Source organism: Bacillus rossius, chromosome 11 (assembly GCF_032445375.1).
Source record: "Bacillus rossius redtenbacheri isolate Brsri chromosome 11, Brsri_v3, whole genome shotgun sequence".
NCBI lineage: Eukaryota > Metazoa > Arthropoda > Insecta > Phasmatodea > Bacillidae > Bacillus > Bacillus rossius.
In genome coordinates this window covers 22,162,117-22,189,330 of record NC_086338.1, presented here as the reverse complement: position 1 = coordinate 22,189,330, position 27,214 = coordinate 22,162,117, and the positions used below count along the sequence as shown (strand labels likewise).

General features: G+C 35.2%; 1 protein-coding gene across 5 annotated transcripts in view; it reads left to right on the top strand.

The window, feature by feature from the left end:
• The window catches only part of LOC134536692 (ribonuclease P protein subunit p25-like protein), a 444,926-nt gene that overhangs the window by 388,053 nt on the left and 29,659 nt on the right, over positions 1-27,214 (top strand). The window contains exon 2 of one of the 5 annotated variants that reach the window (XM_063376546.1): positions 25,106-25,180. The exons of the other annotated variants lie outside the window; for them this stretch is intronic. Coding sequence (XP_063232616.1) covers positions 25,106-25,180 — 75 coding nt within the window. The remainder of the gene's footprint in view (positions 1-25,105; positions 25,181-27,214) is intronic. 5 annotated transcript variants of the gene reach the window in all.

Genomic DNA, 27,214 nt, shown 5'->3' with positions numbered 1-27,214 from the left:
TGGGTTCAATATTTTTGTGTTGTCATCATTTGTGGGGTTTTTTTTTTCGTTCTCTTAGTACATTTTTCTTTGTTTTCTTTGTTTGTTGACCATATTCCTGTTACGGAATATTTTTTGGTGTTCATATTATTGTTGACAACAGCAATTGTTTGCTTAATTTTGTGTTTTTTTTGTCTTTTTTTTTTTGGGTATTTTTATTTCTTTATTTCTTTATTTTAGTTTTTAGTTTTTCTTCAACAGAAAAAGTTCTTAGCAATGGCGTATGTCCAAAAACTTACATCAAGTCATGCACTCCCATTGCACAAATCTTTTAAAGATAACATAGACAGTCTTGAAACACTGTTTTTCACACTGCTTAATCATCACTTTCTTGCTGTAGGTTGTCAGAAACTCTTAAGATGTTTAAAGAAATCGTGGTATTGTGGCTTTATATGCTTTGCTTCAAACAGAATGAGAAGATCTCTTTTCTTTTTAGCACTGATTCCTGTGGCCTGGGTGTATGCAGGAGTAAGTTCATGAGTATCTTAGTGTCTTCCTCTTTGTAGGCAATGAACGTTAGTGGTGTTGAATTCACTAGCCTCAACACTTAATTTGTATTTGATGTCATAGGGGTTTTCTTTCTCTATTTTAATTTATTTTATTTTATTCCATGAAACTTTTTCACCATTTTCATTTATGTTGAAGTTATTTCCAAAAGACGTGCACAATTGTTTCAGATTATACACATACCCTGTGTCCATTTCATTTATATCAAATGGTGATACAGTTTTCTTCCCAGACTGTATCACTGTTACCCACTGAGCAGGAACATATATGGGCCCTCCCTTCAAGACACGTTTCTTCTGTTTTTCAATGAGGGCATGCATGTGATCACCTTCATTTTGTGTGTGACCAGTAATCAAAAATTTGTGAGATTTTGAGGGAATGTTGTATTCGATTAAAGCAAACATGTATAATGAGACGATAAACTTGTTTTTATTTTGTCCGGAACAGTTATCGGAATAAAATATGATGGGCTTTCCTACACTATTTTTCTGCAGAAAGTTATGTAGGCAGGAACCAATTTCATTAGGTCCACTTTTAGCTTGGCTCTCGTGCCAAATGAAGCAATGTCCAGTGCTAGTACCCATGTTGAATATAGTGAAATTGTATGTCGAGAGCCTACGTTTGTAATAGAACTGTGAAACGTCTCCACTTCGTGTAGGCAGTACAGATTGCATGTCAAAGCAAGCTGCAACGCACTCTTTTTCTTTAGATCGATTTGAGTCAATTTGTTTTGCACGTCTGCTGAGCTCACATTCTTTCTTGTGCTTGTCGTAATTTTCCTGCAAATGTACATTATCGTTGGAATTATTCCAAGTTTCACACAACGAACACTGGTATTTTTTAGGAACAAAAAATCCTAAGTTATACTGTGTTATGAAAATATTTATGTAGGCTGTATAGTTTCCAAATTGTACTTTTTTTTAACTCTGCAATCTGTAACATAATCTCTGGTGAGATCTGCAATTTTTTACTGCCACTTATGTATTTGCGAGAGGTTTGCTGTCTCAAATAATGAGATTCAATCCTAGGAATGGAATTGATATGCTCAACGATTCCTTCCCTGATGATTGAATCTAATGTTTTGTGGTTCAAATGCTTTCCCCGCCTATCTTGTTCTACAAAACCATCGTCAAGTTTCTTTGTGACATTTCCTATCATTTTATCTCCCACATCTAGAGTATTCATAAAATACCTTTTGCAAACTCTGGCTCTCTTTCCAGATACTTCAAAGTAGTATCCATTATTTAGCCCCCTGGATGTGTTATCTGAAGAACTTACTCTTCTATATTTAGGATTTACTACAAACATCTGTTTTTTAATGTACGTTCTTTGAGAATTTATATCCCTCAAGCCCCAGTATTTGTCAAAAATATATTTCCTTTTTTCCGGGATAATGTTTTTACATTGAAATTTACAATTCCCTTCACAGGCTGGTTTCATAGAACGTGCCGACACAACTTTACCTTTGCAATTGCTATACTCTTAGCCTAGATTCCTGTCACATTTAGCCTTTTTTTTTTCCAGTCTTGAGTACTCGTTTTCTTTTTCTGGTCTTCTTGGGTGAGACATTTTTGAGTGCATCGGTTGTCTCTTGGATGTTACCTGAAAACTTCGTGGAACAGTATTTTGTAAAAATTTGGCTGTCTGTAAAGTCGGTTTACGGACGATAGTTTAACGTGACAACGTCATAACAAAACATTGATGAAATGATTGCATACTTTTATGAATAAAATTGAATCATTTTTATTGAATTATCACTATTTTGTATCGATACAAACAAGGAGTGAAATGAAATCTACAATTTAATTGATAAAATTACTTTTATTTGCACTCATTAATTCAAATATGTTTATTACTTGAACGAAGAGATTATTTTAACTATAACTTTTATACATGTTTGCTATTTAACTTCGTCCAATCTGTTTTATTCTGTTAAGGATAGGACGATGATAGGAAAAGTAGGAAACGAATGGGAGTGTTTCAAGTATGTGAAGGAAAATGGCTTACCCAACACCAAAATGCAGTCAAAAATAATATATTTGCGCCACGGACTCTGCAGCAATGCTAGGAGGAACGGGTTTGCAAAGAGCAATGAAAATGTTACATTGAAATGCATGAAAAAAAAAAAATTGGTTGTCTGTTAAGTCGGTTTACGGACGATAGTTTAACGTAATATAGTCATAACAAAACATTGATGAAATGATTGATCCAGAAGAAAAGTAAATATCATATTCGGTCTGAGACTGAGCCGTAATAGGTTTTTGCAACCAAACAATTTAGGCATTCAAAATATTATATTCTTTGAGGAAGAAATTTTTTTAATTTTTCTGTCTTTTGTATGATAAAATCTACCTCTGCATACTTTTATGAATATAATTGAATCATTTTTATTGAATTATCATTACTTTGTATGGATACAAAGAAGGAGTGAAATGAAATTTACAATTTAATTAATAAATTTACTTTTATTTGCATTCATTAATTCAAATATATATTTATTACTTTTGAAATGTTGCGTGCGCCGTATTTATTTTTACAAGTACAAAAATTTTTTTTGCAGCTGCCGGGATTCGAACAGACTACCTTTGGATTGGAATCTAGCGATGCTCACCGCAGGGCCATAAGGCCATACCTGAAAAAAAATAGTCTCAGATGTTATATACATATTTATAAAAATTTTGTTCACGGTAGGGGAATAATATTATTTCGTTTTTATAACACGATTTTATAAAAAATACGCATTCCAAATACACCAAACTTATTTATAATGTGTTACAATATTTTTTAAAACGTTGTGCAAAATATCCCGGGTGTAATTTGAACTATTATATGTAACTGTAAAACAACATTGTTGGTTCAAAACGTATTTGAATATTCAACATCACTTTTAAATAACCGTACCGATTGTGCTGAAAATCGGTGGACGATTTAAATTACATAATATTAATAATTCAAACGACGAAAATATGATTGAAAAGTCAAATCGATGGTTGTTCCAATCGAGTGGAAGAGAAATGCCACGCATGCGTACGATGAGCATGAAGAGAGATGCCACGCATGCGTACAATGAGCAAACAGGACACAACCGTAGTGGGACATCCGTAGTGGGACACTTTTTCGTGCGTGCAGCCGGCGTTCATCGATTTATTAGACGTCACGTCAAAAGAATTACCCGCCACGGGCTCTGTCGCAATGCTAGGAGGTTCAGGTTAGCAAAGAGCAATATAAAATGAGCGTAACGGGTGTAAGTCAGTACTGTTGAGTCTTGCACAGCCCCACAGTTAGGACGACACTTTTTCTGTGTAGTATTTATGTATATGTGGTGTCGATACAGTATTATGTAGATACACCTACCACTATGTATGTGCCTCTCGTAGTGTTGTCACTTTCTCTATGTGTGTAGTATAGCTGATTAAGTAGTATTGTAGTTAATGTGGCGCCGTTGCTATACTAAATAAATGTCTATTATATGGGTTGAGTGTAGTTGATTAGGTACATAAACAGATGAATTAAAACAATGACAGTTAAATGTAATGGTCAGAGTGGATGTGTCTTGCAATAGGAACACAACACAGTTTAATAACAAAAAACACACAACAATAACAAATACACTGAACAATACTAAATCTAAACAAACAAAGACACAAAACAATAACACTTCAATTGCAAGACTCTGTGATTAAATGATTTTATTAGGAGTAGGGATATATTGTGCAGGTTTATAGTGACAAAATTCGGAATTAATAGTGTTTACTGTGTCTTTCCTGGTTATGTTTATCTGCTTAAAAATTCCGGATTTATGTAGGCACAGATTTATAATCAAAACAAAAGTTCGTTAAATTAAAAATATCATTTACCAAAAGTTCATGTACGAGAAATAGTTTAGTGGTCAAATTCTTCAAATTACGTAAATTACCGTCGCTCAGTTTCGGTAAAATATATGTGAAATAAATAATATCTTAGTGTTTCTTCAATCAATAATGTTTTTGCCTCGGCTATTGCTCAGGGTTTGCAGAAGTTCTGCACTAGGACCTCTGCGTAGAATTACAAGGTAAATAACGCTGAAATAATAATTTAAATTTGCAATAATGTTCAACCAGATGTTTAAAATGTCCAAAGTATGTGTAACTGACTTTTAAATAATTATACTGTTCAACAGTAAGATCCCATAAAAGTCCGTGCTAGGGACGCTACCAAGCTAAAAATGGCTACTTTTATCTTATAGCATAAGCCTCAATCTAATTTGTAGATAACTTATCTCGTTGCAGCTGGATCTCGTTGAAAACGCTCACGTTCGTAGTCACAACAATACAAATTATTTTCAATACACTGAATTTACAGTATTTTACAATATTATGTAAAATTTAATAATTTGTATAAGGCCGGCGTAGGGATAGGCCCTGACGAAGAGACGCCTTTTCTTACTTTCTTCTTACATGACATAATACACGGACGCATTTCCGCCCACGGTGGTATGCTATTATCCAAGATAGCCTGCGGCTGTAAACACTGCAGCCAAGAACAGGTAAAATAATGTAGGTGATTAACAATCACATCAAAACAAAGTGTAAAACTATTAAACATAAAATATATGTGGTGAAAAAAATACAATAAGTAAAAGAAGTGAAGTTACAACAATTATATAAATATTAAAACAGGTTAGGTTTGATAGTATTATGGTCAGTTCAATGTTTATATATGCTAGGCTGTATCATGACAGTTCCGTAGTTCGATGGTCACAGTATCTTATATAAAAGTGTTAAACAACATCATAGCATTAATAATAATAAAGAATACATAAATAATAATAACACAATTAATAAATATTTTATATGTTTCTGTACGCGGTACCATGTAACCGTACACGGGACACAGCGAAACGGGACAATGTGCGTAATGGGACACTTTTTCGTCCGTGCAGTCGGCGTTCATCGATTTATTAGACGTCACGTCAAAAAGGTTTTTATGTGCACGGGTGAACAAATTACAGTTAACATACAGTTAGACATAGCAATGAATAAGTGTTGCTAAAATGTTAATACAATGTAAGAGGCATGATTTGTATGTGATTGGAAACTACTTTTAAGGTAAACTTCGTTTTGAATTGCAAACTGGTACAAATTTATTTAGACGCTATCACATGATTTAACAACCGCATGAAAAACGAACTGGATAAACATGTTTTACTTTAAGGTGAATTTAACTTTCGTCAATCTGGAATTGCAACGTAATTACGTTCCTATAAGTACATATCTACAAATATGTTATAGGATAAACAGTAAAATAACTAATAAAGTACTGCTTTTAATAATCTCCCTTTTCAAGAAAAAATAAACAAATTGTTCATGTCTTTATGTCTTGTAAACTATATAACATACTGACTTAATTCATGGATATTTTACTTGGTGTAAAATTAATCATTATTTTATCTACAGCAACACTGTACTTAGACAAAAGTAATACTATTTTCAGAAAGGAAATAATTTACTAACAGTTATCGTTTCAATTCTCATCTACATGACATTATACTAAGCCACATAAACCTTTTTTTTTTTTATTGCAAGTTAGTTCATGCTCACAAACATTGGCTATCGGATATTTTTAAAACTTACATTTTATAAATATATCTCTCAGTACTTTATGGTGTATTGCAGAGTATCTGTTTACAAAGCATTACATACCGTTGTAGCTAAACAACTGTAATTTCTCTTACTTTCCACAGTGTCCATTAAAACCTCTGGTGCAGCTGTTGTTAATTCACTAGTTGAGGTTATGTCTTTGTCCAAGTCTCGCAGATCATTTATGTCATTCTCAGAACCTCTCCCTTCGGGTTTCCATGTTTCATCTACATCACTGTCGTCCAACTCACTGCCAGAATCCGAACTATTCTGTAGTAAAGGCAACACAACGTCCCCATTATTAGTTGAATCGTACAATTTTTAAAACAATTTTAACTGAGTGTAAAAACAATGGAAATAAATGAATATAATGGTACGTATAATACCTGATTCTTTACTAATGCAGCTAATGATTTCATAAACTCGCATCTGGATTTATACATCTTGCATTCTTCAGAACACACATAAAAACAACACTTCACTGAAAATTAATGGCATGTGTACCAACATCACGGTAAAAAATGTACAACAGCAAAAAAAACTTAGGTTTTGGTCAGGCATACCAATATCATGGAATTAAATGTACCACAACAATGAAATTTATGCGTTTCTGAAATGCATCAATATCGTTAAGTAAAATAATAAACACTGATGGATCAATTTCATAACATAAAATTATAAGCACAGATGTGGCTGTATAGAAATAAATTAAAGTAAAACATATGTAAACATTTGGGTGGAATATGGCCATAAATGAGATATGGACATATAGAACTGAAAGGTAAACATACATACAATAGTACCATATGGACACAACCACACCCTGCTTCCAATAATTGGAATACCACATGTGACCCTATTGTAGGGTGACCAAATCATAAACTTGAAAAAACGGGACACATCCAAGGAGGGTTTGGGGACGATACCCTCCAGCTACAGGGGGTCCGAGGGGCCTGCATCGAGACGTAATCATTGAAACATGCTCTTTTTTGCTAATTTGTGACCTATAAATCTTTTCAATTTACCTATGAATATGTCATTTAATTTAAATTGTGAGGTGTACAATAAATAAAAGCAACAATTTTGCAGTGAATAATTATTTATTGACATACTTCAAAAGATAATTAAACAAGCGAAATAAAATTGTTAGTCAAAGTTATGTTAAAAATCTTTAGGATTTAAATTGGGGATATTTTTCATTCGTTCCAGCCAATTTTAAAATCTCTTTCTTTTCCAATATAAAGTTTTAACAATTAGAACAGTCCATTTTTAAATTGTTGAGTACCTGCAAGATTGCAGAAAGGGTATCCACTTCCATCTTGTTCCTTTCATCCGTCCAATGAATGTTCATAAGCGAAAAGATTCTTTCAGTATTACCATTATGGGCATGGATCGCAAAATCATATCTTAAAAAATTCAGAGTGTTGTTCTGGCCTGGTATGCGTTTAAAAAAAAAAAAAAAACATTTTTCGTGACACTAAGGTGGTTTTTTATCTTCATCAGTCCATTCTTTAATTTTTTCACTTATAAATCCACTAATGGTGCCAGTTGATCAAATAGCAAAGTATCATTTATGTCATTGAAGTAACAAATAGTTTCTTCAATTTGTTCCCAACTGGGGATCTCTTTCAAAAGCATCCATTTAAACTTTGAGAAAGTAGAGAATGGTACACTCCATTTTTCAAGATACTGTATGCAGAGTTAAACTGTCGAGGAGAGGGGAAGACGGCGATGGGCGAGTTCAACTGTCGGAGGAGAGGCGCGACAAAAGTGTATCATCAACCCAACGTAAATACGGGACATTTAGGCGTCCCGGTAGACTTTTTCGGGACCCCGTGTATGATCGTTAAAAAATGGGACAATCCCGTTTTTACGGGACGTTTGGTCACCCTACCCTATAGAGAAAAATACAGGATTTTTTTTTTGCACACTGTGGCCTGGCTACTTTAATTTATGAAATTTTTTTACTTGCGGCCCTCTTCTTCCCAAGTTGCGAATATGGAAGTTGTTATTTCTTAGTTTCTTACTTCTAGTTCTAATTGAGTCGGAAGTGTTCATTTTTCATTTTAAAAACATATCTACAATTTTTAGCTTCATTAGTGTTTTAATGTCGCAAAATGGTAAAATTATTGTGGTTAGTAGTTGTGTGATTATTATTGGCATCCAGTATCGTTCATTATGCTTGATTAGATTCACCCTTCAGGGGTTGGATTTTGAAAGATTGTAAAATTGTGGTTGGTATTAATTGTATGTTTATTATTAATCCCCAATATTTTTAACATCCTTAAGTAAATTTGGGGAAATAATTATTATAATTATTCTTATTCTATTTGATTATTCTTAAAATATATTGAATCCTCTTTCACCCCTTAGCGGTTGAATTTCGCAAAATAGTAAAATTTAGTTTGGTAGTTTTCGTATGTTTATTATTAGTACACAATATATTTTATAATTCTTGATTAGATTTGGAGGTATAATTAATTGTCTTAAAAACCACATCACCCCTTTTCACCTCTTAGGGGTTGAATAAAAAAAATTGTAAAATGTGGCTCGTAGTATTTGTATGCTTATTGATGATTCATAATATCGTTTATTATTATGCTTAATTAAATACATATTAAAATCATATTAACCTTTTTCACCCCTTATGGGTTCAATTACGCAAAATGGTAAATTGAGGTTGGTATTTATCGCATGTTATTATGGGTACCCAATATATATTTTATTATTCTTGATTAAATTCTGAGATGTAATAAATATAATAGTATATAAATGGGGCTCCGGGGACAGGGTGGTGGTGGTGCTTGGTGCTAACCGCCGTCTTGGATTGTGACGTAATTTTTGGACTCAAGTTCCCTCAAAATGACTTAAAATAATACAAAATTCCTAAAAAAAAAAATCTAGTTTTCGCGGGAAAAATTCCCGTTTTGAGGGAAAAATTACCGTTTTGAGGGAAAAATTACCGTTTTTGTCCTTAAGAATGCCAACGGCTAGAAATGTCCGTGTTGAGGCTTAAGCATCTATATCTACAGCCTCCAATAAGCCTCAGACGACGTCATGAATTATGACGTCAACCTTGCAAATTTCGTTACAGCCGCCATCTTGAAAATCTTTATCATCCGATTTAATGGAAAAAAAATTAATTTATAAAATAATGTTTTAATCCAAATTTAATAAAAAATATTATAAAAAAATTATTGCACATTTTGTTGTTGTTGCAACTCACCATCTTGGACGTGTATGACATAATCATAAAGCGTTTCGTTACGAACACCATCTTGGATTGTAGATCGTTGCACTTTTCGTTATGAACACCATCTTGGAAATCCGTAATTATTATGCTACAAATTTTGTAAGAGAATTAACATTCATAAATAAAATTAATTAATAAAGTTTTAATAAAATACTATTTAAAACATGCACTTATGTCCTTGGTTCGAACCTGGTGAGGTTAAAAATAAAACAAATTAGGATAGATCCTTCCTCCACGGAAGCCACTGACCAACTGACCTTCCACCACTAATGACAAGGTATATACAAATTGCCAGCTAGAATGTCATGTCCGCCATCTTGTTTTCGTCTGCTAGATTGCGATAACCATGCTAGTTTTTTTTTAACCTTCTAGAGTGCAGTAATCATTTATTATTACTGTGACAGCCATTTTTAAATTGGGACACCATCTTGGAAATTCGTAATTATTTAGCTATAATGCCGTAAAATATTCCAAAATTCATTAAATAAATTTTCAATTAATATACCGATTGATTCAATTAGTTCCTGTCCCTGGTTCGATCCTTAACCGATGCAAATATTTTAATTTTATGTAAAAAAATAGTACATTTTTTAAATCATGTTCAAAATCATAAAAGCAGCATAGGCTCCGAGTCTACCAGCCTCCAGTAAGCCTATATGTCCGCCATATTCAAAATTCGTATTAATTACCAAGTTATTCGGGAAAAATTCCAAAATTCATCAAAACAATCACTGATTATTTAATTATTGATTCGATCGTCTTGCTCATTAACATGATCATTAACATATATTAAAATAACAGGTTTAAGAAATAAAACACCACAAAAAGCACAAATAAAATAGTCAGATCCTTTACAGACATAGTCTTTTCTTCTTGACAGAGTTTCTGAACACCGCGGTTAACAGACTGCTTCACATCATCAGAACTGTAAATTCAGTAGCCGATGTCTTCAAAGCACACATCTTCACTTTACCCTCGAACAGATACGGCTTACCATATATAGCTACACAATCAAACCACAAGTTATATTCCAAAGGTCTATTTGTTGCTACGTCATCAGTAAACTGATTGATAATGTTCTGCTTGATAACATCAAGAAAAGTACAAATTTCTTTCGATTCACTAATCGTATTTAGATAATAGTAGTCTTTCAGTGTTCCACGAAATGCAGACCGCGCTAAGTAGAACCCATTATCATTCGCCTGTAATGCACCGAACAAAGTCTTGGGTTTAGTTTCATGTTCAGACGTCATAACAATCGGTTGCTGCACATACATTTTTTTTTTTTTGCTTGTACGCTCACGAGTCTCCAACCTAGACCGAGGAGTCGGAAAGTCTGCCGGTAGTTCATCAGTTGGCACACGAACATCACCTTTATAGTTTTTCGCTTGTTGTCGTAAATAATCAATTCGATTAAACCAAACATGACACTCATCGCAGAAACTTCATGCGAGAAGGATTCATCGTGCATATAGTACTCCTCTCGTGTCTCCGTACATCATAAGCAAATGCAAACGTCATATTGCAGTAGCCGCAAGGATGTCTAGTCATTGAAGACGAACCCGAATACGATGTTTATGTTACTGCAGTTGTACCAATTCCTGGTGTACTCTTATGCACATCAATCATGCGCTGTTGTATAGAAACCTTTACCTTCGTACACGCCGCAGGGCCTTTGCATGTCTTCAAGTAATGTTTCAAATTAACATTTCTTGTAAATTGCTTGCGACACTTTTTACTGCCAAACATTTTACGAGAATGATTCTTAGCACATTCTCTCTTCTCGTGTCGTCTAACTATGCTGTTTTTTGAGAAAACGACATCGATGGTCGTCAGTTGTTAACGAATCACCAGCCATTGAAGTCTCAATCGAGCGCGAAACGTCGTTCATCGTGGTTTCCTGCGCAGCCAACACTGAAGTCACTAAGCTGTCTTCTGCTGGTGGGAAACCGTCCATCAAGGACGTCGCTAATGTCGCGTTCATCGAGGTCTCCGTGGATGGTACAGCTTCCAAAACAACATTCAACAAAGGAAGCACATATGGAAGCATATTTGACAAAAGAAATGGGCACACAATACACGCACTGGGCACGCAATGTAAGCACTGGATACGCAATTTACACGCATTGACCATTCAGTGTACACACTAGACACGCAATGTACACGCAATGACCACGCAATGACCACGCAATGTAAGCACCATACACACAATGCACACACACTGAACACACACACTATTAATGTAATGACCACGCAATTTACGCACTGAACATGCAATGTACATACCAAACACGTAAAGTACGTACTGGACAGCAATTTACACGCAGTGATCACGTAATGTTCACGCAATGTACACACCAAACACGCAATGTATACACAGGACACACATTTAACGAAAAACGCTCATTTGGATGAAAATTCGACAAAAAGGAAGCACAATTGTAAACACAATCAACGAAACGGAAGCACAATTAATGCAAAGGAAGCACAATCGGAAGCACATTCAAGAAAAGTATGCACACTCGGAAGAATATTCGACAAAAAGCACGTACAATCAACGAAAATGAAGCGCAATTGGAAGAATAATAATCATAAAGGAAAGGATGCACATCATTAAAAACCCCAAACAAGGAAGCTTATTTGAAGAAAAGGACGCAAATTTGGACGAAAATTCAACTTGGTTATCTCCAACAGTCTTTGGCTCCAATGGAAATTGGCTTCAACATTGTTTTGGCTCCAAAGCTCATTGGCTCCAACGGTCTGTTTCCCGCAGTCTTTTGGCTCCAAGAGCCAATATCGTCAAAAGTATTTGTCTCAAAATAGTCTTAGGCCTATCTGCTATTTGACTACAAGACTAGGAGGCTACGAAGCTACGAGACTATAGGACTATATGGCTCTTAACTGTCTTTGACTCATTCAGCGGCGAGTGTTAATTTATCTCATACAAAATAACGTGTGGCAAGTAGTACCGATTCTTGCAAACAGATGTTGGCACGTGTTGAATGCAGGTAAATTTTATTTCTTATTTTATGTGGGATGCGGGATGCTCACTAACGATCGCAATAGAAGGATGGCTTCGCTAGACATCAAGGAGAAGGAATTTCGTCCTTCATGATAGTGCTTCTCAATTGTCTCAATGCATATTATTGTACTGAGTAATGAATGTTTTTGTTTGAATTCCACCTGGTAAAAAATATTTTTAGTGATAATTTAGTAGCAGAAATTCACCAATTAAATGTAACTCTGTATAAATTGCATGAATCATTAAGTAAAAAAATATTTCATGCAGAGATAAATTTCTCATAAACAACCAGAAGCACTCGCATATAATCAACAGATGTCTAGCCAGGAATAATCAGAAGCACTCGGAGAATATATATAAATATATATATATATATTTATATATATATATAAATATATATATATGCAGAAATAACCAGGAGCACTAACAAAAAAACCGCTTTTGCTAGCTTGTGAACTTCTCCTTTGTTGAGCAAGGATAAAGTTCTATTACAAGGCAGCTTAAGGAAAAACAACGTGATTTGAAAACCACGCAAATTTCCTTTGAGTGGAGTTTGTGTACGAAAAGCTTTATGAACTCGCTGAGGGCCGATATGTAGTGTCGTTTCCGGATTCAGTTTTTAAACTGTGGTTTTAGAAGAGTTAAAATGGCTAAAAGACGTGTTTCGAGAGTAGTCTTTAGGCATAAAACAACCTGTACAGGTTCTTGAAAGCACTTCAGGGATTTCCATTACACTTTTATCTTCATTTCTCCACCATATATTGTTACGGTTACCGTTCACATTTCACAGTTGTCCTATGAACGATGACTAGACGGCGCGCCAGTTAAAAGCCTTGCGCTTAGAGGCGATACCGTGCTGGGGGCCTACCATTTGTCCGAATGTCAACTTCTCCGAATGACCACTTCTCCGAGCACCTTTTGTTTGAAGGACCACATAACCGTGCTTATTAACAGACCTACACCCCTGACTAGGCAGGCCCCTAAACGGGACGTTTTGGGTGTGTCACACAAGGTCTTCAGCGATAAACGTTTGGTGTGTTATTTAGCGTGGTCGACTGGTTCACTGCGGGCAAAGTTTAGTTTGATGTCCCGGGCCGCGAGTAGCGCCGGACTCGCGCGGGAGTGGGCAGCTGAAGCACTGGTCCTGGAGAGAGTCGGCATGTGAGTGGCCGGCGGTCGCCCTCGGGAGTGGTTCGTGAGTGGCGGCCGAACTGCACGCCCCCTTGTCTCCTGGCGGGGGGGAGTATCGGCGGTAGCCTCGGAGACCTCTGCCCCACTTGTGTGGAACCACTCAACCTCTCGTTCAGCGGCGCGCAGTTGGGGAAGTACGCGAGTTCAAGACCTGCGGCCTCATAGCGCCGGCGATCTCACGTGTACGACTTCCAATAAATACATTAATACATTTGTAATGGAATATGACGGCCCATATTATTAATAGGAATACCCTACAAAGAATTACTTAAAGACAGTAGCGAGTGTAATGCAAGAGGTACAGAGCAATAGCTAGTTTAATTGAGAGTATAATATCAATGCAGTTTGGGAATACAAATAGTGAACGCTTCGTATCTTAAATGACAACGACTGCGGCTTCATACAGAAGTGTTGCTCTGTGCAAGGCGGAACCGCTCTGCGAACACAAGATAGGCAGATAGTAGCAGGGCTAACGGCAAGTGATTGCACTTAAACTTGTTATGCTGTGTGTGTGAGTGATTGTGTTTGATTGTGTGTGCGAGATTGTGCGCACGTGTGTGTTTTTGAAAAGAGTTGCGGTTTCAGGTGTAATGGTTGAGCGTAGCTTCGAATTGGCCAAGCCCCTCGAATTTAATTAAACAGTAATTAAACAGTAATGAAACCATCAACAAATAATAACATACGTATATCAACTTTAACCATACCGCGCCGCAGCTTGGTTAGTTCATTGTTCTGTTTTAATTTTTAAATATTAACCGGCCTCAACAAATTATACTAGGCCCGTAACCAGAAACTCCGACACAATAAACATATTTACGAAACTTACAGCAAGGGAAAATGCTCTATAACAATATTTAGAAACTTATTGATTGAATCAATGGAAAATCCTCTACAAGCAAAATGTTATATTTCCGCAATGGCAATCTCTTGAGGACATAACGAATACACTAAAGAACAACTCGTATCATTATATTTTAAAATAAATGCCGACTCCCAAGATTACCAATAGTTAAAGTGTTATGCACAAATTAAATGACGCCCGGGGGAGAGTGATAAATGAACAGCGCTTCGCTGTTGCACGCCGAATAGTGCGGTCAGAATGTCGGGGCTTGTATTCGCCGCGCCTGCTACCAGCCGGCAGAACTGCACTCGTGGTCGCACTCGCAGTCCGCAGAGACTCCCTGGAGTGGTCTCGGTGTCGCCGAGTGTCGGTGTCGCCGAGTGTCGGTGTCGCCGAGTGTCGGTGTCGCCGAGTGTGGTCAGCACGGGACCTCGGCCTCTTTGCTCGGTCACAAGAGGTCCAGCTCGCTCCTCTCAGGCTCACACGACGATTGTCTGCGAAGTTAAGTGCGTGACCGCACGAGTCAACAGACGTCAACGATCGCCAACAAAGTCAAAGTCCGGGCGTCTAGACATTATTCTATGACCCTTTCTTTATGTTGCGCACTGCTCTCAGCCTAGGTTCTTGCTACTCGCCACAGCATGGCCTGTGTCTTCTACCTGCACTGCACATAACAAGCACTTCGGACACCAAGTCCCAGGGTTAACTTACCACCTGGCTACTCACGATGCCGACTTTATGCGTAAGTCCGAAGGCTCTCTCCACTTCGCGACAGGCTAAGTCATAAGCTTGGTTATATTTACGAACAAATGTTGTTAACTTAAAATAATGAATCATGATATCTTTCATTTAAGGAAAATTAAGTATGTGCAAAATTTATATAAAATAAAAAAATGGCCGGAACAAAAGTTTTTATGTATGTGATTTTTTATATTTAAATTTAAAATCAGTCCTTTCGTTATTTAATTAACTATTCTCTTGGTAAGATCGGTTGGTTGTAAGAGCCAGTAAGCACATGTTTTCCCTGTTTGTTTTTTTATTTCTATAAAAATACAGAACACTGGCATTTAGCCTAAGGTCGCTCATGAGGCTAACCTAGCCAACTGAGGTTGAGGCGGTAGACTACTACGATATGTCTTTCACATTTTGACATGATGCACGAAGATACGAGAGAAGCAAACGCATGAATAATCCTTTTTGTATGAAGATTCGCTGTGATATATGCCATATTTTGTTTGCATGCATTGACAGTTTTAGATGACATGCGAAAAACTGTAAAGGTGAAGACAGTTTACATACTGTGGAACTACCTGCAGACATTTAGACTCCTTGGTTTAAATTGGAGTCTTGTATGTGTTCAAGTACATAAACAACAGATATTAAGCGACCTATTTCGTTGATGCCTGGACATGAATCTAAACCTAAGTATGTGTTGGGTCATTACAGGTAAATGATAACGGATTCCACTTAGCTAAATCTGCATTTCGTGGAGTGTTGAATGAATATTGCTACGTGAATGCATTTAGTGAGTCAAGAATGCATTTGTACTTTCATTGATATCAAGCGGATCATAATAATTCAGCTTACTGATGAAGTAGCAACTCATGGATCTTTAAAATATATTTTGAGGTTTGTCTGTGTATATGGCAAATCATATCCATTCGAGGTCAAAGTGAAGAAGTGAACATTGAAGACGTGAACACCCCCCCCCCCCCCCCCCAGTATCAAGAAACTCTGTCCGGAAGAAAAAGACTACGTAGGCAAAGGATCTGGCTGGTCTCTGTCTTCAGTAAACCGTTTGGAGCTGAGATTTAGTCATTCAAGCCAATGCAGGACTGAATATTGATTAGACTGGTAACTTTAGCAAGTATTCTTGTAGTAGTTGAGAATCTATGTAGTAAATTTATGTTTGTAATTTTGTGGTTTTATTTCTTGAACCTGTCTCTTTTACAGTAAATTGAAAATACGTTAATAGTCCAGTCATTTTAGGTTTTATCTGCGGAAAAATTCCTAGTGAGCTGAATTTTTGTATACACCTTTATTACAGCGTTGTAATGAAGATGTGAAAAATCGACATTGATATCGTGCCGGCTAAAAAAGTAATGAAGGTCAAAAGATCACGAAAATCAGTTTTTCGCAAATATCTCGCGACATATTGCTCGGAGGTCAATAGAGGTTATTATTGTGTGTCGTGAAATCATCTACAAAAATGGCATGTTGCATTTTTCTGTAAAATTAACCGTTTTCGGAGTAGAGCGCTCAGAAAGCGACTAGAAAGCACTCTATTGCTTTTTATTCATGTTTGTGTCTTAAAAACTTATAAGTATTTGATACTTGGGCGTTTAGTGAAAAATATACTTATATTATAGAGGTTTGGGATCTTTGTTAAATCTACTATATATTATACAAACGACCTCCACTGGCAGATGTTCCGTATTTTATTGTTCCAAGACCCGTCCCTTTATACGTGCTACTGCCTGTCTGACTGTGTTTAGTTCAGTTGAAAATTATTTCTTGAGTGTTAAAGACGTTATTTTAGTAGTTTCATGCTCTTGAACAGTTTTCATAAGTAGTGATACATGTTTTATATGCAATGAATTGTTATCGGATGGTGATGTAGTAGAAGTTAGGCGTGGTCTACAAACATTCAAAAATGCTAGTATCGCTAGAGGTGATGGTAATATTGAATATTTAAATACTGTGACTCAGAGGACGCAATTTTATTTTTTAGATATGAAAGGGGGGTAAGTGTAAAGTTAAATCCAAGTTTGTGGGGTTGCAACCCTTGTCCCACGGCCGCCATCTTGGAAAAAGAGGTTCAAATGGTTTTTACGGTTTATCTGCCAAACTACCTATAGGTCTCACAAAATAAATTTGAATATTTTTGTTGCAAATCTAAAAAATAAAATTGCGTCCTCTGATAAACGCACGCTAAGCCCAAAAAGAATGTAACATTGCAATGGACTGTAGATAATTACTGTGTGCTCGCTCCAGGGCCGCCCACGGGTGACTCGTCACGGAGTCCGGGGCCGGTATTCCAAGACATGCGGTGAGCTGGCGAACAAGCACTGACTTGTCGGGGCACAACCGTGACCTGACTCGCGGGCCGTGTCCCAACCAAATTCCAGTCTAGAACCAAATATGCGACAGTTTTAATAACGCGAGGCTAGAAACTGGTTTTCAACGCATTCTAGCGGACGTTTCGCAACCATCGGTGCAATTGTTATTAAAAAAATACTACAGATAGCAGCACCATCGCACAAAAATAGAACCACCTGTCTAATTTTCTCAAGTACTTTTTAAGTTGCGATTATTTCTTTTTATGACTATTACAGTGTACTAAATGTATTTCAGTATAGTTTCGTTATCATAAAATTTCATTTGGCACACAACACGCTTGGTACGTCCCCTGATGATCATAGAAGTGACTTGTACGAGTTAATGGCGCCAGATGCGGTTCAGCCAGCAGAAAGTGAGCTCTGCGCATGCGCGGAATTTGGGCAACAGATCGGCAGGGGATGAGACACCTAAACTCATTCCTAACAATAAGGAACTGGCCGTGCCCTATCGTCCACTACGAATGCGGTTAGGGTACAGGTGTAGCATATTCAACACATAAACACTTGTTTTTGTGTGTTGGGATATCGGCCCTGTGTTAGAGTGAGAGGATCGCAGTGACGTCACTGCTTCGAGGGAGGAATATTTACAGTTTGCAGTTAGAGCGTTGAGCTGGTTGATGGGCGGGGTTCCGTAGAGCACGGCCGTGATTTCCATACGACAGTGCAGTGTGCCACTTTACCCCTTTCGAATGCTGTATTTAGCTCGCGGAATCACTGTTATCAAGATTTTAAGGTCTTTCAAAAATGACCATTAAAAGACCACGATGATTTTTTTTTAATGGCAGACATAGGCTACGTGTTATTGTTTTAATTTTATTTTATAACTTCCTTGTATTCATAAAATATTGTAGCTTTTATTCAACCAATGTGAAATCTAAATGTTTATCAATGCGCTTACGATAAATAATGTGTTATATAAAAATATTACACTAAATAGTTTTCTAATACATAGTTTACTAAAATAGCAAATTTTAATATTGATTTATAATGTATTTTTTACAGTGAAATCATTTGTAATTAGAATGTGTAGGGAAAAATTACTGGGAACAAAAATACTAAGTTGGGAAGAATTTGAGTCTTTGACAAACGTACCAACGTCAGTTATATAAAAATAATCCAAACAAAATATATTTTTCTCATTTATGTCGTCCATACACTTTGGTACAAACTTCGTACTAAAAAGGCATACTTAAATGACATTCAAGAGATGTAGTATATTAAAATATGACAATTTTTGGTTATTCTGTTACGTTTCGTTAAAGTTCTGATTTATTTTATGATTTTTCGATTTAGGAGAGAACACTGAATTGTCATCGTGGTTCTTCTTCGCAGAAAAATCTCAAAAACTAATCTGCATCTATTATGGACCTGTATTTCAACGATGCTCACACAGTCTGAGAAATGCTCCAACTTACCCGACAATACTACAAGAATTCAGGAGGTTCAATACACCACTGCCATCACATGCTCAGGTAGAAAGGCTCTTCTCTTATGCGAACATTATCAGTATGCCGAAATCCATTCTACTTAATGATGAAAAATTCGAAAATAGGTTATATACAAGCTAATTCATAATTAAAATCATGACTGAGTGAAGTGTACTATAGGGAAGTGGAAAAATAGTGGTTAGTTTTGGTTTTATAAAGTTGGCATTGATTATATTTTTAAAGAAATAATTTAAACTATATGTAGTTTGGTGCATTATTAATTGTTTTAAATAAATCTAAGGATTACTTTTATTCATTATTATTTTATAATATTATAATAATATACTAGTTTTATTATAATCTGAGAATTGTTATAACTTAGTACTTTAAAGTAAATTGCATTTTTTCTTAAAATGTATAGTCATTTTATTTGTGTTTCCTATATGTTTGAAACACTTGATACCATTGTTTTCAACTAAATAGCATTTCACGTTGATGTAATTTTATTTAGGTATTATATTCGTGTAATACTAGGTACAGAAAGTTGTTATATTTGATTGTTATTTTTTAAATTCAATATTATACTAAACTCTCATATACTTAAATATATTGTAAAACACAAATTCAATTCAAATTTTATACGCGATTATTTTTGTTTACGGTGTTGTCACATGTCGGTTAAATTTATTTTTTCCTAAAATATGATAGTATTCTATGTTTTTAGTTGATTGAAACATTAAGTATGTTATTTTTTTGAAGTGAAAACTTCTTTAGCCGCGTTGAGCGATTTTTGGTAGGGGCAAAACTTATGGGTTCGCGTCACTGACATGCTAGTGTCGTATTGCGCCAGACTGGCGAATCGCAGCGGCCTGTGTACATGTATACGCATATATACACTGATACATTGTATATACTCGACTGTATGATGTGCGTGTTGGACTCTTTTTACATGCTTTATATTAGCTTCACCTGTATGTTTGTCTGTCCGTCTGTAACTCTGTCTGTCCGTCTGTAACTCTTTCGACTAAGAGTGAGTGACTTATCACTGTAAAATGTCCCACCCATTTCATTACGTTCGTTAGCCGAGCAGTCTAAGGCGCGCGACTTCTGTGACGTCAGCTTTCGGATTCAGCGATCGTGGGTTCTACTCCCGGCCACGCCGAAAAAAAAATGTTTTTTTTCCCCCGGTAAATTCTAATATTATATCCATACATCTAACTGCAAATGATTCGTAGAGACTTTACCATTTCTTTGTGACGTTGCAACTCCAAATAGTTATCTCAGATGGTAATAGGTAGTGTCGGTAACTCATTTCCCTATTATAATTATACATAAATATAGTTTAAAAAACTAAAAAAACATGCTTTTAAAGAATATCAAACTAAAAAGTTAAAAATAAATATAGTTTAAAAAACTAAAAAACATGCTTTTAAAGAATATCAAACTAAAAAGTTAAAAATAAATATAGTTTAAAAAACTAAAGAAACATGCTTTTAAAGATTATCAAACTAAAAAGTAAAAAATAATTTTAAAATTAAATTTATGACAATAGTATATAAGCAATACTAGTATAAATGAGAAAAAAGCATGGGGCGCTTAATATACAAAAAATATGGCACAAAGCGCTTCAAGCTTTTTTCTCATTTATACTAGTATTGCTTATATACTATTGTCATAAATTTAATTTTAAAATTATTTTTTTACTTTTTAGTTTGATAATCTTTAAAAGCATGTTTCTTTAGTTTTTTAAACTATATTTTTTTTTTTTGGATGGGTAACATCTCGTGAGTTCGCGTAAACGACATGCTGTAGTAGCATTAAGTGAAGTTAAATTGACCACGCGAAATGTTTAATTTGTGTGTACTATGCATTCCCCTTTGAACACATGACCTAGGTCTGACATCACTGGTAAGTCATAGCTAGGTAATGAATTTTTACGTAATTTTGACATACCACCAACATCTGTTGTGACTAAAAAATCATGTAAGGATAAATAATATCATGCTGACATCATACTAATATAATACAAAAATGTTTTCTTACGTATATTTGTCGTAGAAATGATGTCATTTTACACATTTAAAAACAAAAGTTAAAGTTTTCACTTGTGTTGACAGTCCCCATGACTGCCTTTTTTTTTGTATAAATTATTTAAATGCATAATAGAGAGAGAGGGTGGACTGGTAGAGTGTGGATCATAAGTTTTTTTCTCTAGGATATTGGGAATCACCTATAATTGTGGTAAAGAGCTCGAAAAAAACTGCGTAAAGATTAATAGAGGTGGTAAATTCGCGTGTTCAATGATAAGCGAATACGAATACGCGAATACGATAACGTGAATTTGAATATTTTATTCATGTATTCTAATTCTCTAATACGAGAAAACGAATATTCACATTTACACGAAAATATATTGCAGATATATTCATACCTGTGAATACGAATATATTCCAATTCATACCTCTAAATACGAATATATTCGCATATACACGTGTACATACGAATATATTCATAGAAATATTTGTTTGCGAATGCACGAGTATTCGTATTGACAAATGCAATCAGCCTGAAGAGAAGCGGCCACGCAGCCTACAGTGCAGCACTAGCGTCGCAAACCCAAGAGGACGATGACGGCCAGCCCGGCGCCAAAGGCGAGTGACCTTGACCGCCGAGCCGCGTCAAGTGAGGCTAGGCTGCGGTCGAACCGGTATCAACTGTTACACTGTTCGCCAGTGTCTCCTACTGTTCTACCGAGCCAGTAGAGACACAACGTACCTTTTATGGTAAGCCAATAGGGACACCGTTACCCCTACTACAACACTGTTATGTTATGGGGCGGGAATTCAGCTTTTCAGCCAATGAAAATTACTTCACCAAGGAAGCATGCCCTGCAGTAGTCGGGGAAGAAGCACCTAGGGCAATGACAAACAACAACTCGTAAACTTTGGCGGACAATTTAGCGGTCTCCCCGTTTATACCAATGATAAACTGTTAAACTAACTTTTGAACTGTTCACCACGTTTTAGTGATGGACCAGCGGAGCACCTATGAGCGAGAACATTAACTTGTAATCTGATTTTACTGACACTAGCAAACCTGAAACTCGAGTACACCCGCAATATAGCAGCACCTGTAACGCGACATCGTCACTTTTACGGTGTAGATAAAATATATCTGGTTTGCACATCAAGCCATTAGAAACATTAACTGTATTGAGGAAAAGGTGGTTTAATTACAGTTGCTGCAACAAACATTCAGTCGTTGATGGTGGAATACTGTGAAGAATGAACGAACAATATTTAAACTAATGACAATATACGGGAAATATTGCAGAACGCATACATTTTTGCCTATAAAACATAACAAAAATTGAAAAAAAAAAGTATCATTGTTTTGTAGAATCAGAATTTTGCGTTTGAAATTAAATATATTCAATAAAAATAGTGCTATTTGTATGTACCGTAATAAAAAAATTATATAAATATTTTAAAACCAGTATGGTGTAATTATAATCTTAATATATAATTGCTTAAATAGAAGCCTGTTTTACTCAATAATAAATACAAAAGAAGAACACTAATCACATCTTTGCTTAATGCCATGTTACGTCCAAGTATTAGAATAATTTGTAGAGAGATCTTATTCGTCAGCAGCAGGCGTACAGTGGCATACATGCTTGATTACGATCGAATGGTCAATGGCTGGAGAAATAATTTAGAATAAAATACAACTTAATGATTGTACTCCTCTGTAAAAGAAAATGTCAACTCGCATTGTCGAGTTTCTGCCTATTCTAAACGGTTTGAACTCCGATATCAGTACCAAACAAGAAAATGTACAATATATTTCTGAAATGAGTTCAGAAATTCTGGTGCTATGATTCAACAGAACAATTTTGCAAACTGAAATGTATACTTAGCTTTGTACGATTTTACCAAGTACCGTAGTAAATGGTTGCTTCGAATATAACCTGAACTCATTTCAAGGATACTGTAAACATAATATTTATCTGTTGTTCTTGAAACTTGCACTAAGTTATACCAGAAAAAATATTATTTTTGGTTTTGATTCATTGAATAAGGCACTAAGACTCTTCCTTGTCCGCGAGGTCCGCGAGTTTGAATCCTGACCCGGTTAGCCAGTAATTCCAGTTTTACACAGTTTCTTCTGCAAGCATATCCTGGAATGGCTTCAGTCAACAGCCCAGTTTGAATTGTGTTGTTTTCCATCCCCATCTCTGTAACAGCCTCGCTGTGTCGAGACCATACTACACACTTGCGCGTTTGCTAGTTATCCAACTTAATATAGGATATTCATGGTAAGACAGTTGTAACGTTGGATGGTCCCTTCATTCTGGAAAAAAAAAACACGGTCAGGTTTAGTTTTTTACATTGTGTTTGATAAATATAGCACCACAATAAAAAAAGAAACAACACTTCTATCACATCATCCACTGGTAATTTCATCTGTAGAGAAATGCTATGATAATAAATAAATGCCTAAAAAATTTATTTCCTGTAAACATGTATGTGGTTTGACTATGAATTTGAATTTATTAATTTCAACTTAAAAACGAAGTGAATGTTAAATATAAGTGCATGTTACAATGCAATACATATTTCACCATTATTTTAAAAATTTTAATTTCTTTCTTAATTTATTTGTTGAAGTGCAGTGTTTGTGTTAAAATATTTTTTAAATAATAATAAAAACTGTATCGTGTTCAAGAGGAGACAAAACCGTCATTTCGACAAAGTGCAACATATTTTTTACATTTACCCTGTGTGGTGGGATTCTGACGTAGTATAACAAAGTAGTGTGGAAATAAATTATTGTTTTGATGGTATGTTGCTACGTCAGATACATCAATTTTTTTTTAGATTGTAGCTTAAAATTGATATTGATGATGAAATGGTGCAGTGAGTTTAAAATATATTTGTATTTTTGTTATTTTATGTATTCAATGTTTTCATTAGCAGCGAAGTTAAGGAAATATTGATTTTCTTACACTTAACTACATACAATAATATATATTTTTAATTAACTTTTAAATGTAAACAATTCATCATAACTAGGATAGAATTGATGAATTGATATGTTAAAGAATTACCAAAAAAATTTCAGAGATAAGTTTTAGACGTTAGACAATTTTACGAAACAGCTAATTTTCATGTAACTCGAAATAAGCATAGGCATCACCTGCTGAAATGTAATTGAAATTTAAAAATATCACTTTAGAGCCTGGTACTCCTGGTTGAAAAAGATCCTGATAAACATTTAGACAGGAGTTTTCTGTGGATAATGTGTCACGGGTTGTAGTCATAACCCAGAAAAACATATCTCAGAAACACACAAGATAGATGTTTCTAAGTTATGCCTGTTCTAAGTTGCGTTATGACGTTTATAAGTTATGTGGTTCGGCGTTGTGTGATACTAAGTTACGTGTTTTTAAATTATGGCCGTTCTAAGTTGTGTGTTTCTAAGTTAGAAATATAAACTTTGAACTATTATAAGTTATGAAGTTTCTAAGTTGTGTGGATATTGAATGGTAAAAAGTTTGGTTGTGTGATTGGGGCAAATGTTTTCGTACGGTCTTATATCCCGCCCTCTTAAAAGATTTCGCTTTGTCTCTTACAGCCATGTTTCACATATTTATTTATTTTCCTATGTAAAAGAGTTGTGCATGTACACTTTAATAGTGTAGTTATTTGTTGTATAAGAAATATAATTTTCTAAAATTTCACTTCAAAGTTGATACTTAAGGCTTTTGTGTACCATTTTTTTTTAACTTATAATTTTTTTGCCTAATAAATTGAATTTAATGTGATCAATAGGCACAACAAAATAAATTATTATGAAAGCGATAAATCAATGTCCGAAGGTGTGTTTTAGTCCTAAGTGTCACTTGAACTAGGCATCAATATTTTGTTAAAACCACCATTAACCTCTCGATGGAAAATTTTCAGATTTTGTTACTGGATAGTTTGACACTTAATCTGTAAAACAAAATCAGTTTAGATTTCTTTTAGTAATTTGCAACACCCAAAAAAATATCCAGTTTTGCAATCCTGAATTGGTTGTATTTCAGTTGCCTTCAACACTCTTCTCTTGGACTGTACTGGAGTTGAGCCTCTGTTGCACGCACCCGCTGGCACCCACTGCCGTAAGTCCGCGCAGAATTCTCTCTCTCTCTCTCTCTCTATCTATCTATCCCCCCCCCCCCCCCCAAAATAACCATTTGTGCAACAGCAGGCTGTTGTCTAGCCTTGAAGATAAGTCACACAAAAAATAAACTTTCGGCACAGCCTACTCAGGCCTAGGTTAATTTCGAAGTACCTATTTCTTCTGGAAATGTTTTGGAAACTTCTATAAACTTCTGGAAGATTTTAAAAACATCTTGCATCCTATATGTTCTCTAATATGTCAAAATGATCGATTAAACATTTTCTCATATTTCATGTAGCGAAAATATTTAGACTGTTTTTAACCTTCATACACTATTTTTCATCCCTTAAACTACGTGGTCGTATGAAAATGTTCTTATTACCAAGATTTAAGATAATATTATAATGGTTTTAATGAGCTAAATGATACTAAGGAAATTTTGTAATTTTTGTTCTAATTTCAACCCCAATTTCACGGTAACAGTTAGTTAAATCAAAAATTATTTCAAACAAAGGTTTCAAATTAAGTTTAGTATTTTTAGAATAAATTGTAATAGATTTCATATTAATGGCTTTTTTTTCTCTTTTAACCCTTGTTTTTTTCACCCCTCGCAGTAATTTTTTCTTACATAAAAATGTACTTTCGAAATTTGAATGAAAATAAGGATGGATTCGAATAAAAGTACGTTGTAGAGAAGATTTATTTATTTTTTGTTTCAACCCGTGGTCTTTTCAACCCCTTGCAGTTGTGGTTAGAACTATCAAAAATTATTTAAGATAATATTATAAGGTTTATAAACAATTTCAATGGATTTGATAGTGTGTCTACTAAGAGAGTTTTGATTTTTTTTTGTCATTGAACCGCGTTCATTCCACCCCACGCAGTAATGGGTGGTCGTATAAAAAATTATTTCATAGGACAGATGTATATAATAAGTTATAGTTTTACAGTACAGAGAACGGATTTAATAGTTTACGTGATACGGAATTTATTATTTGTTTATTCTACCCCTGTTTTTTCAATCTACTTCAACACTGGGTCGTCTTAACAACAATTATGTTGTTCTTTAAATGATTAATGCAATGGGGAGTTTTTATTTAATGCATTTTTTGGACGTACCCAATGCACTTTTGCACTGTTTGTAATGGAAAATTCCGAAAATAAAAACAAAAATTTTTGGAATTTTTCCATGACAAACAGTGCAAACCTGCAATGGCGTATGTCCAAAAACTGCATTAAATCAAAAATTGTTTAAGACCATTGTTTTAGATAAAACTGGAATGATTTATAAACAATCTTAACGGATTTCATGGTGTACTTACTAAGGTAGTTATGAATTTATTTTTGTTATTTTAACCCATTTTTATCCACCGTTTGCAGCAATGGTTGGTTGTATCATTATATGTTTTAGACGAAAGTTGTAGATAAAAATTTAAGGTTTTACCATAATCCAGAACGGATTTAAAAGTGCACATGGTAAGAAAATTGCGTTTTGTTTAAATCTTACCCTTGGTTTTTTTTAAACCCCTTCCACAGGTTTTAGATAAAAATATAGATTTACAAACACTATGGTTTATTTACTAAACAATTCGTAATTTTGGTTTTTTTTTTTTTTTTGTTTTCAACCCCTTTTTATCCACCCTTTGCAGCATTGGTTGGTTGTATCCAAATTGTTTCAGTAAAAGCTTTATATATTATTTAAAAGTTTTACATAATTATGATTCGGATATGATAGTGTGCCTACGAGGGGAGTTATGATAGTAGTATGTAATAGGGGCTCCGGGCCCAGGGGCCCAGGATGCAGGATGTGGTGTTAGGTATCGGTCCACCATCTTGGAAGAGCGTAACGGGACACAGCGTAACTGGACACAGCATAACGGGATAATTAGTACCGTGACCTTGACCTTGACCCCGGCGGCCATATTGGATCCACCATATTGGATCCGACATCTTTTAATCGAGCGCCCCACTCATTATGATGAAATTTTCGTCTCTGTCGCCATATTGATTTTTTTCTGTTCCACTGGAGGCA